Source organism: Phragmites australis, chromosome 7 (assembly GCF_958298935.1).
Source record: "Phragmites australis chromosome 7, lpPhrAust1.1, whole genome shotgun sequence".
NCBI classification, from domain to species: domain Eukaryota; kingdom Viridiplantae; phylum Streptophyta; class Magnoliopsida; order Poales; family Poaceae; genus Phragmites; species Phragmites australis.
Genome location: NC_084927.1, coordinates 20485128 through 20500825, shown reverse-complemented (window position 1 = coordinate 20500825; position 15698 = coordinate 20485128). Strand labels below are relative to the sequence as shown.

Below are 15698 nucleotides of genomic sequence, written 5' to 3'. Positions count from 1 at the left end.
TGGGCGCCGCATCTGGCACTAAGAGGAGCGATCTATGCAAACAATTAATATAAACCCTAATCATATGCTAACGACAATGACTCATAGACCTGTACAACCATGATTAAAGGAATTAAATATGAAAACGATGACTTGTAGATATGCAAATGAATATACGAGCCAGAAGGCAATAGCAAAACACAATGGCATGGAAGATTAAATATGCAAACACAAGTCCAAGGTGTTTTTCTAAGGACTCCCTAAGCTACAAAGAACACAAGCACTAGGTGATAGAGGTCATAGAGAACGTCACCAAAGTGGAGGTGTGGTGGAGATGATGACTGGTGGTAATGGAGGAGCTAGGGCATGGAAAATGGAGAGGATATGTGGTGGTATGGAGAAGACTTGGATGGTATTTTATAAACATGTAGAGAGCTCACAATCCTTTCGATATGATGTCAATCTAATCCAATGGTTGATTATTGATGGTTTCCCCTTCATAATGCCTTCCTTAAGTGCTAAGGAAACTCAAAAAACAAGTCACATTCAAATTGGTTTTGAAATGAGTATTTTAGGGCTTCAATCATGTGGAGTCGGGTGGAGGCCGAGCCTCTCACTGTGTCCAATATGGTCAAGTGTGTCCGTATCACCCTGACGGTATCAGGTAGGTTTGTGCAGTCTACCATTCAGAGATTGTAACTTCTTCATACAAAGTCAGATGAAGACAATCTTTATATTAAAATTGTAGTTCTCGATGAGATCCACAACTATTTGTGACCTTTTCAGTTTGAGGTCGTTAAGGTGTACAAATCATTTGATGAAAACTTCAGATAAACACATTGGGCATCACAACCCACCCAAATCTATTCTGAGTTGACTCCTTTTATCATGGTGTTCATCCATGAGGGTTCCAGTGCAACTTTGTTCCATATAAAAATAGAAAGAAAATAAATAATAACATAATGGTAATGGTAACATATGCAATGCTTAAGTGCAAAATATGAATACTGAATTTTATGAAACATTGACAATAAAAGCTCATTCTGGAGAAGGCAATATTGATGCATTTTGCATTGAAAGCATACTAAAATGATGCAATTTTGGAATCATCAATTGGCATAGTCCTCCAAGGAACCTCTTTACCACATAGACCATGAGACATGATGAGCTTGAACCACGCCATGCACACCTATTCACAGTTCTCATGTCACTATTCCCTTTGCCTATGAACATCCCTTGTTCCCTCAAGTGGCGATAGTATGGAGAAGGACATTGATAGGAGGAGGGATAAGATTCAAAACCATATAACTTCATCCGACGTTTACCAAACTAGAGCTTAGGCCTTCTCTAGTCCCTTGCATCACACCTATTTGCCATTGTTGCCCCTCAATGTCGTAATAGACGACAGGTCTCTGTTGCACTCCATGATCGCCAATGGCAATGGGATCATGACATAACTGGAGTGCTCACTGTCCAAGTCCTCATCAACTATATCCATGTGTGGGATAGGCTGCAAGAGGTGTACCTCGTTGAGGGCGTTGCTGATCAGGTGGTCTAGAAGTGGATGACATCACAATAATATTCGACTTCATCAATGTGCTAGGCTTTCTTCCACAGCAAAGTGGTCCTGCATAGTGCAAAGCTACTATGGAGGACCAAGGCGCCGCCGAAATGGAAGTTCTATTTGTGGCTCGTCTTCTATGTTAGAAAAAGGCCACAACATGTGCCTTTTCTTCGTGCGCCACTGTGCTTATTTATGCGGCATGGTAATAAGCTTCTCTACAGCTTCCTAGAAATTTTTGGCAGACCTCCTAAATGTGTGTTTGTTATGTCCAAAACACCATATGGCTTTCTTTGTTAGAGGACACTATTTGGAGGCCTTTCTCCATGTCCACCATGTGGCATGCTCTCCATCATCTTCCTCATATGTCTCCTCCCCCACCACCCTGATCGCACCTATCCAATTTAGTCCCAAAAACATTCAATTGAATAAAAATAAGGTAAAGACTAATTTCTAACCGTGCATGTTTTTAACTCCCCGCATGCATAATCTGCTCCAGCACCACCATGCCCCACACCCTTCTTATCCACCCCTCGACTAGTACTCTCTCACCACACCCACCACCCACCAGACAACTCTCTCTCTACATGTCAGCCCTCCCACTGGCTTCTCTCCTTCATGGATCTGAGCACCTTGGTGCGAGATCATGCTCCTCGTCATCGGATATGAGCACCTCCGCGTGGGATTGTGCTCCTCATCGTCAAATCCAAGCAACTCTGTGTTGGGATCAAAGGCAACGATGGTTGTCGACAGGAGCAACTCGGGCCTCTAGTCGGTCGACTCACCGATGCTTCACCTCCGATTGGGCGCTGCCAGCTCCACCTCTATCATTGTGTTGGAGTTGTGAGGAACGGTGACATCCTAAGAGGGGGAGGGGAGTGAATTAGGACACTTAGAAACCTAAACTAAATTGGCTCCAAAACCTTCACAATATAAACCTATCTCAATTTCTATCTAAATATGCTCTATGTTTATCTAGTGTATCTACTTTACCACTCAAGAGTATTACAACCTACTCTAGCAAGGTAAATTGCAAATATGTAAATGCAAAAACATATATAAGGTAGAGAGACAAACTCGGCATAAGGGATTTTTATCCCATGATATCGATGACATGAATGCCACTCCTAATCCACGTTGCAGCTCCACAAAGGATATGCTCCAGGTCGCCAAGTCTCTTCTGGTCATGGCTCTTCAGCTACCAAATCACCAATACAAGGTCTCAAGCACGATGAGCCATCAAGGCAAGGTCTCACCACTAGTGTCTCTTCTGGTCACTTACCGCCGTGAGCACTTTGGAGCTTGAGCCACCAAAGCAAGGGTCTCTGTGTCCCCATACACGTGTCTTGCAGTCGCTCCACACCAAATCGGACGGTCAACAAGTTTGAGCCACCAAAACCCAAGATGCTGGAGAGTCACCAAGACTCCAAGGTGCTGATGTACCACTTAGTACAAGCTAGGATCACTCCTTGATCCCTTCTTCAAGCTGCATCATCTAGCTACAACTTTCTCTAGGCCTATTAAGCACTAAACACTCTTTAATCTTGTACTTAATTGCCTTGGATAATCACTTTAAGTACTTTGGTGGCTTGGATACCTTCTCAAATGTATATGAGCTTTCTCTAGACTCCAGCAGTTGCCTCTGCAAGAAATGTTCTGTTGCTATACTCTGGTGTGCATAAACCAAGCACCGGACCATTCAGTGGGTTGATCTTCCGTCTTCTGCACTTGCATTCTTCTCTCCAAGAAATGCTCCGGTGTTACCTGGTGCAGATCACTAGACTATCCGATGATATCCTCAGCTTTCTCCCTCTTTGTCAAAAATACTCTGGTGAGTTTAACACACAGAGCACCGGACCATCTGGTGAAGTCATCAGCATTCACTTTTCCTCTAGACAAAATACTCCAGAGAGTTCAACCCCTCTGCACCGGACCTTCCCGTAGGGCAAATCTTCTTGGGACCTTTCCAATTCAATCAAACTTGTCCTAGCTGTGGTGGCTTCTTGATGCATGAGACCTACTAACATATATTCTTGATAAACATGTTAGTTCTAATGACTATGTTATCATTAATCACCAAAATCACAATCATGACCTAGTAGGGCCATTTTCGCTATAATCCCCCTTTTTGATGATTGATGACAACACAACCAAAGTAAGTGGCAAATAATAAATGATACCAATCCACAAAGCCTTACCACATTTCTTGGATGCATGTTCTTACTATTTAGTCCCCCTATGTTGTGGTTCCCCCTTTCTCCATTGCCACTATCTCTCTTTATCGACCCATGCAAGAGCTTCTCCTCCTTTGTCAACATAGGTGCCTCATGTTGCTTATTGTATCTTCTTCTTCTCTCCTTTTGCCAACTTTGGCATTCCTAGACATCTTGTATTGCGCTTCTTGCTTTGATCATCAAACTTCTCCCCTTTTATCAACAATCTCAAAAAAGGGCTATAAACATATATTGAACTCGAGAAAAAGCGTCAGAGCATATGGGAGAGAGCTTCATAAATAATGATCCAATGCAATGATACCAATTACAAAGATATACCAAATGTAAAGATAGGAGGCATTGATATCAATTGAAAAAGACAAACATGGATCATAATTTACAAAACTCACATGATATAATCTAAACTTCCCTTTATGTGTGTATACATATAATGAGACCCACTTGTGAATACTACTTGTAGGAATGTAGTAATATATGCACATCTAAAAAAATAAGGAGAGGTAGGAAGTTTAAGTCATATCATGTATGAAGGTAGCTTAAATGTATAAATGAATTAATAAGAATACCAATTGAAGCATTTAAGCATTGCATACCTATGGGACATGTTGATTTCTCCATAGGACTACAAAGATACATCTAGCAACACATGTTAATCTCAAAATCACAACTCATAGGATATAGTCCCCCTAAATGTGTGCATACAAATTTTGAATACTTGCGAGATATATGCACTTGTTATTAATAACAATGGGGAGGGTACTCTATAGATTGTTTCATGGCACATAAAAGATACCAATTGTGAAACTAGTGCCATGTAATAGACTTACAACTAATAAACCATATAGTTTGCTCATAAGAAAGAGAGAAACGCAAGTAACCTACCATATGAAAACGTGCAGTAGGCATTGCAATAAATTAAAATATGCACATGCAATTCTAGACAAGGCAAATGAGTTACAATAATTTAAAGATTTTACATCTAGCTCCATTACCTTTGCCTTATTTACCTTTGAATGTGGGTTTGGGTATATGATGATCATGATCTTGACGAAAGTGCCCAATCTTATACACTTGCCTTTTTTACTTAAACCTTCACTTTATTTTGTGAGCCAAGTCTCCAAATCCTCATAGCCGCCTCGAGGTTTAAGTCTTCTTCTTTAGAATCCAAATGGATTGTGGCTCCTTCATATTGGTGATGATTTCTTTGGGCACCCAAATAGATTGGTTCCACCCCCATTCCTTTCTCTCAACCATATGTGCAACTACTTTGCTATTGTTCTTCTTCTTGAGATTGTAGCAGTTGCTCTTGGTCTTTGTTTTGTAGTTGAGCTTGGTATAGATGTTGGTGGTCTTGTTGTAGAGGTGTATGATCTTCTTCTCCTTAGTTTCCTTCTTGACTTTCTTGCATTGAAAGAACTTGTGGCCTTCTTGATGACATTTGAAGCATATCACGGTGGACCCCTCCGCAAGTTTCTTCATCATGGTTGCACGATTATCTTAAAGAGGTTGGACATGGTTCTTGCCCTTTAATCTTACCAAGTCCTTCTTGAGCTTTTCGACTTCTTGCTTAAATTCATCATTTTCTTGTACAATGAGTTCATTAGATGGTTCTATAAGAACATTCTCAACACATATCTCATTTCAAATGAGTGAGCTAGATAGATCAATTAAATCATCATAAGAAGTGCAAGTATCTACCTTAGGATTAAAATTAAATAGAGAGGTAGAAAGTTCCAAAGGGGCCTTCGATTGAGATTCAGTGCACTCAAATTTTGCCTTAAGCTCTTCATGCTTCTTGTTTAGCAAATTAAATTTGCTCAATAATTGCTCATAATTAAAAACAAAGGTAGTATGAATGTCATTGAGGGCATTGATTTTCTTAGGTTCTTTAGATTATTTCTTAAGAGCCCTTTGTTGCTCATTGATCAAATGAAAGAGTTCATCATAGGAGGGAGAATCCTCATTGGATTCATCATCACTTACATCGCTATCCATACCTTTGGCCATAAGGCACTTGTAAGATGGCTTGTGTGTCGACTTGCATGATGATGACCTTGAGAAAGAGCTTATCTTGGAGGAGTGGGTGATGAAACTCTCATCACTTGAGCTTGAATCTTCATCTTCACTAACCCATCTTCCCATGTTTATAAATTATTTGGCTCTTCTCTTTGTCTCCCTTTTGTTATTAGTCTTCTTCTCCTTCTTGATGCGATCAATAGTTTTGACCAAGTCTTTCATGTAGATTCGATGATCAATTTTGGCGTTGATCTTCTTGATGTTCTTCTCTACTTGAGACATGAGCTTGACAACTTTGGGATCCATTTATTCATCACTTGATGTGCTTTACTCATCATCTTCATTGCCCTCTTTATCTTTATCTTCATCATTTTCACTCGAGCTTGACTCTTGCTATTGCCTCCACATTTTCGCCTTCATATGTGGGCATGGTGCTTGCTTACTTGTGAAAGTAAGGTTCTTAATGTCGGATGAGGAAGAGGCTTCCACTCCTTTGTTCATAGTCATCTCATGGGTAGTGATCTTCTCGAACACTTGAGTTGAAGTCATCTTCTTGATGTTATTATTGTCGTAGATGATAGAGACTATCAACTTGTATTTTGGAAGAAGAGCTTGAAGTATTCTTCTCACCACTTGGTTATCGTCAATTGACGTCAAACCGAGCCCATTGATCTCATTGACAAGAATATTAAAACGTGAGTACATATCATTAGCATTTTCATGGGCAAATTGTTTGATGCTATTGAGCTTAGTAACAATCACATGATATTTCTCATTGCGCACATCCTTTATGCCTTCATGTATTTCAATGAGACTATTCCAAATATCATGTGCATTAGTGAGAGAATAAACACGATTAAATGCATCAACATTTAAAGATGATAAAAGGATACTCTTCACTAATGCATTTAATTGTCTCTCCTTGTTGGTGATACGAGGTCTCATCCCTTCCTCAGTGACTCTCTAAACATCTAAACCTTTAGTTTGAAAATAACAAGACATTAGAATTTTTTAATAAGGAAAATTTTTGCTATCGAAAAGTGAAGCACTATGGGTATCCATCCCAACCCCAGATGTCACAACTCTAGGATATTAAGTCTATCAAGAGCACGAGGCTCTTATACCAATTGTGAGGAACAATTACGTTCTAAGAGGTGGGGGGTTGAATTAGGACACTTAAAAACCTAAACCAAATTGGCTCCAAAAACTTGGCAAGATAAACCAATCTCAATTTATATCTAAATGTGCTATAGGTTTATCTAGTGTGTCTACTCTACTGCTCAAGAGGATTGCAACCTACTCTAGCAAGGTAAATTGCAAGTATGTAAATGCAAAAACATAAATAAGGTAGAGAGACAAACTCGGCGCAAGGGATTTTTATCCTATGATATCGATGACATGAATGTCACTCCTAGTCCACGTTAGAGCTTCACAAATGATATGCTCCCAGTTGCTAAGTCTCTTCTGGTCACTATTCTTGAGCTACTAAGTCACCATGACAAGGTCTCAAGCACACAACCCACCAAGACAAGGTCTCACCACTAGCCTCTATTCTGGTCACGTGCCGCCGTGATGACTTTAGAACTTGAGTCACCAAGACAAGGGTCTCCGTGTCCTTGTACACTTGTCTTACAGCCGCTCCATACCAAGTTGGAGGGTCAACAAGCTTAAGCCACCAGGGCCCAAGATGCTATCGAGCCACCAAGGCCCAAGATGCTAGCGAGTCACCAAGACTCCAAGATGCTAACGTACCACTCAGTACAAGCTAGGATCACTCTTTGATCTCTTTTTCAAGCTGCAGCACCTAGCTACAACTCACTCTAGTCCTATAATCACTAAACACTCTCTAATGTTGTACTTAATCACCTTGGATAATCACTTTAAGCACTTTGGTGATTTGGATGTCTTCTCAAGTGTATATGAGCTTTTTCTAGACTCTAGCAGCATACCACACCTTCAAATGACTGAGTGGAGGGGGTATTTATAGCATCAAATCCGCCAACTACTCATTTCCTAATAGCTCAGAAAAGCTATTAACACCGGATGATCCGGTGAGAACAGTAGTACTTACACTGGATCATCTGGTGAGTGCAAACTCAGAAACTACCCGTTAGAACTCCACTCAATGCCTCTGTGAACACTGTACACTCTGATGTACCTTCAAATTCATCACCAGACCTTTCGGTGAGTTATTTTGAGCCATCCGAGCCTTTGCAACTTCTCTGTATAACATACTTTGGTGCATTCATCTGGTGTTCATTCCATTCATATCGGGCCATCCAGTGAGTGAAATCTTCTCTTCTTTTCCCTGAAAATGCTCCAATGCAACTATCTCTGTGATTACCGAACTATCCGGTGAGTTGATCTTTATTCTTCAGCACTTGCAGTCTCCTCTACAAGAAATGTTCTAGCGCTATACTCCGGTGTGCACAAACTAAGCATCACACCACTTGATGGGTTGATCTTCAGTCTTCTACACATGCATTCTTCTCTACAAGAAATGCTCCGGTGTTACCTGATACAGATCATCGGACTATACAGTGATGTCCTCAACCTCCCCCCCCCTTGTCAAAAATACTCACTACACATAGAGCACTAGACCATCTGGTGAAATCATCAACCTTCACTTTGCCTCTGTACAAAATACTCCATTGAGTTCAACGCCTCTGCACCAGACCTTCCGGTGGGGCAAATATTCCTGAAACTTTCCAAATTCAATCAAACTAGCTTTATCCTGGCTACGGTGACTTTTTGACGTATTGCATCCATAAGATATACCAATATATATTCTTTACAAACATGTTAATCCCAATAACTCTGTTGTCATTAATCACCAAAATCATAATCATAACCTAATATATCAATTTTCGCTACAGGAGTCCCACACGGGGAGCCTTGAGGCAACCCAGCAAAATCATACAAACTCTATCTCTCTCTCTCAAATTTGCTTTTAAGTTTGTATGATTTTGCTTGTGGATATTCAAATATTTGCCTCTAATTGTTACCAATTTGCATATGATATTTTTCTCTCAGATTTGATTTACCCAACAAAGCGCCTATTCCACCTTGATTTGCTGAAGTTGCTTTTATGTTTGTATGATTTTGCTTGCGGATATGCTAATATGTGCCTCTAATTGTTACTAATTTGCTTATGATATTTGTTCTCTCATATTTGATTTTACACAACAGGGTGCCTATTCCACCTTGATTTGCTTAGGCAAAACTGGAAACAAACCAATTATGTTGAAAAGAACAATACAAATTGCTCTGATTTTTGTTTAAGATATAGATGTATTTGATTTGTCTTCACATGTTTTCTATTTTTCTTTCACAATATAGTCTATTTTGCCTACATATTTAATATAATTGCTTTTTTATATATGGGTGAATAAGGTAAAAACAAATGGTCTTCCCATCTGCATGATCACATCTTGCTCACTACCTTGCTTCTTTGCGTTGCTTCCCTTCTCTGGTCTAGTGAAAAAGTAATTACCAAAAATAAAATAGGCGGCGACTATCAAACAATGTTTTACTAAAAATAGGTGTGAATACGATATTACTATATCATACATGCTCGGAATTTAGCCATGTCAATTTTTCCAATGACCTCATATTCTTCTTTAGAAAGTGTCATATCGCAGAAAACTGATTCTAATTAACACGAAATAAACTATGGTGCTACTCAGAAGAAAAGAAAAGATAGAGAGGGTGATAATTGTAACCTAACGAGCCCCTTTGATTTGTGTGGCCAGGTTGAAAGGATTCCGAGAAACGACAGTGTATGATGACTTGGAATGGAATCTCGCCAATGTGCATGGGATTGTTGGGGGCGGACCCGTAGCTTTGTTCCCACGGACGTTATCAAACATCATACAAGTGGGCAGGACCAAATACTTTGGTCGATTTGATCTCGTAATAAAGGTGGACCTGAAACAAGAACCAACGCGACGGTACCTGGACATCAAGCAAAAGCTGGCCACGATAGTCGCAGAGGAGCTCGGGCTACTGGACCAGGAATACAGTAGGCTCGGGAGTATTCTTTGCTGCAGCTGCCCTTTTCTCCTGCAACTAATGCTGATGAGGCCACTAAGACTGCTGCTCACTTCTTAGCATATCACAGACGCATTGCAGAGAGCCTCACAACAGATGAACTTCGTGATGACAATCCTAGGTTGGAGCGCATGCAGTGGATCTCGCTTATTGGTGATCAAGGATGGCATGTAAGCAGAGAATGGTTGAGACAAGGAACAAGTGGACTGACCACACTCATTATAAGGCATTGCTCACAGAAATCAAGATTGTTTGCAAAGCTTGATCATTTTTTGGCCAAGCTCCCTTGTCTCTGTGTTCTTGATCTCTCATACACTCCACTAGAATCACTCCATCCTTACATCTGCTATCTCCAAAAACTCCATTTGCTTTCCCTCAGGGGCTGCTATAACCTCACAAGTCCATTCAGCTTTCCAAATACTGAAGCAACTCTTTCTAAAAATAATAGCAACAAAAAGATCAACTTGCTCTACCTAGATCTCTCCTATTCAAATATAACCGCTTTCCAGTGCGACTTCTTCCATAGCATGCCTAATCTACAAGAGCTTATGCTTGTCAAGTGCTCCAACCTTACAGAGTTGCCAGCCTCCACCGTTGCGTTGTCTAGTCTAGCAACACTAGAACTCACAGGGACTCAGATAAAATCTTTCCATTGGGAAGGATTAAACAGTCTTCGATCACTGAAGCTAATTGACAACAGGAAATTGTTATCGCTCATAGGGTCAATGTCTAAAGCCCGTGGCTTTATCGATCAACATACCGAAGGATGGGAGTCGAGTGTGGAGGAAGCGATAACATTGGAAGGGCATCCTACCTTGAGATCATTCTCATTAATTGATACGCCTCTCGTAAGGCGAATATCCTTGCACAGATGTAGAAAGCTAGAGTTCGTGGACATTAAGGAGGTTGGTGCTTTGGAGGAGCTTGATTTTGTTGGAATGTGGCCCATTTAAAGCCCATTTATGAGAATGCAAAGTAAGAAGGTTTAGTCCTGTATTGCCAGGTAAGGGGATGTAGATCAACTTAAATACTTGAGTTCTCTGGTCTCTTTGAAATAGAGAAAATGGGAAAGAGAGAGTATACTTTGCTATATTCACACGCGCGCGCGCGTATTCGTGTATTTTTCGCGTGAATATCCGCGTGACTTGTGATCAATGCCATAATCAACTGTTTTAATCGCGATCAATGCCTTAACTCTGAGGGTTATTGGTCAGTTATGGAGGCTGCAATTGTGGGAATTTTATGAGAGAAAACGGCTCCAAGAGGGCAGCCATTTCCCTATAAATCCTGGAGACGTCCAGGCTTTAGGGAACAGATCTCTCTGCTCCTCATTTTCTTCTCCACCCATCCAGATCACTGTCCTGTGTGCTGTGCTGCTGGATCTCGCCGGCTCTTCTCCTTACCGTGCACAAGGTTGGAGGGTGAGCGGTATCTCCGAACCTCTGCCGTCGTGAAGCCCGCACGAGGGACGGCAATAAGGTTTCTGGGCAGCGCACCTGCGCGACCGCTCTGCACTGCTTCATCTTCGATCTGCACGGCAGCAAATCGACACATCGTCAACTTCATCCCTTCATCAACCCGACTGTGAGTTCTTGATGAAACTGATGGATTTTTGATACTTTTGCTTGCTGCTAGGGTTAGAAGTATGTTCAAATGTTATAGATCGTGAAATATGTCTTTGTATAAAATCTGGAATTATATTCTTGCGCATATTACCAACAGATTTGTCTTCCACAGCCATCAAGGATCTCCCAGCTGATATACCTAATCTGCCCAAGCTTGGGAAATTGCTTATCATGGATGTTCCTTCCCTAAGAAGATTTCCTTGGCATGAGCTGCGGCGACTCCCAGATGTGTTTTGCTTGGCGCAATGCTACAGACATGGTAATCAATCCAATCTACCAGTTGATCTCAATCCACAAGTTGCTCAGGTGTGCATCAGTGATTCCAGATTGTTTCATAGCTTCAGGAGGTACAATCCTAGTAAAAAGGTTTTCAAATCTTTTTACGTTCGAGTTACACCATGCAAGACCAGAATTACGAAGATGATCGACAAAGAGGACATGGTGACCACGAACAAGCTTAAGGTATTGGTGTCGGCCTATGCTGACGTTAGCTGTCACTATCTCTCTTTTGTACCATTGGACGTGAAATCTCCCTTTCAGGAGACCGATCGCCATGTGGAGATATCAGCAGTGGACCGGTATCCCGAAGGTCTAAAGAATCTTCTGGAAGTCACCAAATCGATTAGCCTGATGTATGATACTCAAGTCTCCTGCCTCAATGATTTGGCTTCTTTGTTTGAAGAGCTGGAGGAATGCAAGCTCCTACGGTGCCATCGGATGGTACATGTCTTTCAGGGACGGTACGGCGCGGGCTCTCTGAAGAACGCATGCGTCTCGCATCTCAAAAGTCTAACCCATTTCTACAGACTACCGGCAGGGGCAATAATATATGACTTCGGTGCCCTGAAGCACCTCCGCTTAGAGCACTGCCCGAGGTTGGAGGGCGTCATGCTACGTGACTCCGCGCTGCCAAGTCTCGTGACACTTGACATCCTCTTCTGCTACAACCTCAAGGCAATTTTCTACGACAACGGTGGGCACTCTCCGTACCAGCTCCAGGAGCTGCCATTGCTGGAGCATCTCCGCGTCGGTGATGACATGGTCTTGACCGCGCCCGCCTGGGAGGAGCTCTACGTCCGTGGGTGCTGGAGCTTGCGCCACCTCCCACGCCTGCGCCAACGACCAGGCAAGGTGAAGGTGAGCGGGGAGCGAGCCTGGTGGGCCAAGCTGCACTGGGACGACCGCGACGACGATGAGGCGCCTCCACGCCACCACAGCTACGAGCCAAGGCTTCCCCCGGCTTTCGCCTCCTTGCGCGAGCGCGTCGTCATCAAGACCTACCTCAGATGAAGGTATACCATCATGCAAAGTCGCATATACCCATCCATCCATCCTTATTGTTCCGATTGCGCATATCCATCCCACCAGCTTCCACACCAATGATCCATTCGTTCCACAGCAACCTGCGTCCCATTCATACTGCACTCACCACTCACTGCACCAGAGTTCCACTCACTCACTCACCACTTCACCAGACACCAAGTGTGCCCCTCCAGTCTCGCCTGCATCTGCATACGCGTGTCTCCCAAAAATTCCAATGGTTTCAAGTAGTACTGCTAAATAAGGTTTATGCCGCCGGCCCGTTGATCGGCCCTTCCGGTGGCGGCTAAACCAGCTTGCATTATATTGCAGCGTGTACTAGCTTGCTTCAGGTTGTTCAGCGACCTGGCTTGCCCGAGTGAAACTGATTCAGTAAGTTAATTTGTTTGCTACAATAATATTTGAGTGTGAGCAATGTGATGTTGAACCCCGTTTGTTGTTTGATCATTTAATCCTGTTTGCAGCATCAATTGGTACCTGATTTACCAATCGAATCTGAGTATGTGTTCTGTGTGAAACTAATGAAGTTTGTTCGCTGCATTGCTTCATCACGTATGCTGTGCTTCATGGGCTGATCGCCTGATACATATCCAGCGAATTATGCTGACTGGAATTGTAGTACTGGCATTGTGTATCGATTTTCCTATTTAAACAGAATCTCCATTCGTGGTTCTGGACACTTACAGTGCCGCCTCCGAGCGGTCTTTGCGGCAATATCGGCCGTCGTTCAAGCAAGCTTGGGTGATGGGTCGGGACATCATCGTAGCATAAATGAATCGCAAATACCATGCAACCCTGAAGGAGCGAGGCGTCCCCATCTGTGCCATTACAGGGCAACAGAACATTCAGCAAGCTGCAGGGCACACATATGCATCTAGCATACATAATTAGAAGAATGTGATGTGGAGAGGCGTGATACGTGGTCATCTCGCCGTCGATGGCCCTGATGTACAAGCCCTTGTCACTGATTCTTAGTATATCTGGAAACTGCAAGGCTCTAACGCAAGCACTGCACCGATCGAGGCCATGTCAGGGCCACCATACACCATATGTTCACCAGCCCTACGAGACACGCTCCAAGCTGCTCACGCATGTAGGCACTTGCAACAAGTATGGCATATGGATTCTAAATGTGTTCTCCTTCTCTCTTAGCTCTAATAATTTCCATGTTAATTGAAAGCCCCTATAATTTTTCTCATCTATATATATAAAAGCAATAGGTGAGCATTCGATACACTATAATAATACAAGTCTACAATGAAATAATTTCAACAAGCGCCGAATCGCACTGGATCTGCAACGAATCAAGCTCCCACTCCCATGCCCAAACTGACCTCCGGTTCTCCACTACTCGAAGTCTTGAATCAAGCTCCCAAGGAACTGGAAAAGCTCTTGAATCTTAGTGGCCCCATCATAGTTCGGACATGGAAAATTGATGAGCCCATGGCTCCTTCAAATACGATCAATACCGCTAATAATCCTCAAATCATACAAGATCCAATTACAAGACTACGTGCACAACAATTAGACCACTAGATGAACTCGTTCTTTGCTGTTCATACTTCTTTGGATGGATTACTACTAAATTCTTTTGATGTTTTATTACTTAGGAACATGGGAGAAGCACCACAATCTTACCCAGACGTCACCCCTCGAAGGCCAAGTCTACTCGGACTCGAGGCTGAGCTCTAGTCATGGTCGAAGTCATGGTCGTGGTCGAGTCTCAGGACAACACGTCAGTAAAATAGACATAACTCTCTCATACGAAATCTGTTTTAGGCAATCTTAGACATTCTGGAAAGCTTACGACGAGCCATTTCCAATGGATTTGACCTCGATCAAATATTCCTTATAGTTTAGTTAGAGTCAAAGAAATAAGATGTTGCACCACCGTATCGGACCCTGTTGGGTCTTGTAATCATGTCGGGGTCAGAGTCCAGGTTGTGTACGCCTCTTTCCACGGCTGCACAACCCTAGGTCGAGCTCCTCGCGTCCCTCATATATATACACAGTAGCCGTCGTAGTTTAGGCTCGGGTTTAGCTTAGATTATCCTGTTTTAGATAGTTTCGCTGTGTATCGGTTTGTTGAACCCCAACTCGAGTACTTCATTGGTAATTAGCAATATTCAGATTGCATCTACCTGTTATTGTTTGTGTTCTCGATTCGCTTACAGGAAAAACTTTCTTAGTGAGGTCAACCGCGTCTTGGTACAGTTGATAACCATAGAGTAGTGGTGTAGTGGTTGTGAAGGTTCTCGATCTATTCTGTTTGAAGCCTTTGGATCATCAACGTCGAAGCTCTACCAATCGACTTATCATATTACCTTTTGGAAGATCGGGTAAACGCGGATCAGAAATTAAGAACTAGCACTGATATATTTTCACAAGCAGTTTTTGCACAACCGGCAGTGATGAACCGCCATCTTTGGCCAATTCTGTTGTAGTGGCCATCCCAGCTAATGTTCCATACTTGTTTGTATCCATGCCGCCTGCTCGATCACCTCTCACGACTTCAGGAAGTCGCAACACTCTAGCCCGGGGTGCCACTCATCTCACTTACCTCATTCTTGTTTTAGGAAAAACAGATCGCTCATTTCTATCTTTTGTTTTCTTCCTTTTCAATCCATCTTCTTTCTCTGCGGTATTGTCGTCTTCTCCAGGATCAATCCATAGCGCTCAAGTTTATCGGCACTCAATCTTCTGTCCTAAACTACGAATCAAGTGGACGATGTTGTCACCTCCCGACATCGTCCACCATGGAGGGCGAACCTAGTGAGCATCGCTCCGCCTCAAAATTGCTCCGTGGAGACGTGGGCATGGCTCGAGTTGGGGGGGGGGGGCTTCGCGTAGTTGGGAAGGATCATGTGGAGCTTCAAATGTTAGAGTCAGACGGAAGATTTTATTAGGATTAGG

At 42.6% G+C, this 15698-nt stretch overlaps 1 protein-coding gene across 1 annotated transcript; it reads left to right on the top strand.

The window, feature by feature from the left end:
- The first annotated feature begins 313 nt into the window (after nt 1-313).
- On the top strand, nt 314-13227 carry LOC133925450 (disease resistance protein RPV1-like). The gene is made up of 3 exons (XM_062371377.1): nt 314-391; nt 9816-10765; nt 11561-13227. The coding sequence occupies exons 1-3, from the start codon at nt 314-316 to the stop codon at nt 12753-12755; spliced, it is 2223 nt and encodes a 740-aa protein (XP_062227361.1). The 3' UTR covers nt 12756-13227.
- Nucleotides 13228-15698: the final 2471 nt, after the last annotated feature.

Excerpts from the sequence above, each read along its gene's own strand:
- LOC133925450 (XM_062371377.1), top strand. The coding sequence starts at position 314 with ATGATGACTGGTGGTAATGGAGGAGCTAGGGCATGGAAAATGGAGAGG. Across the intron at positions 392-9,815 it reads GTATGGAGAAGACTTGGATG|GCTCGGGAGTATTCTTTGCT; the intron begins GTATTTTATAAA and ends GGAATACAGTAG. Across the intron at positions 10,766-11,560 it reads GTTGGTGCTTTGGAGGAGCT|AGATTTGTCTTCCACAGCCA; the intron begins TGATTTTGTTGG and ends CATATTACCAAC.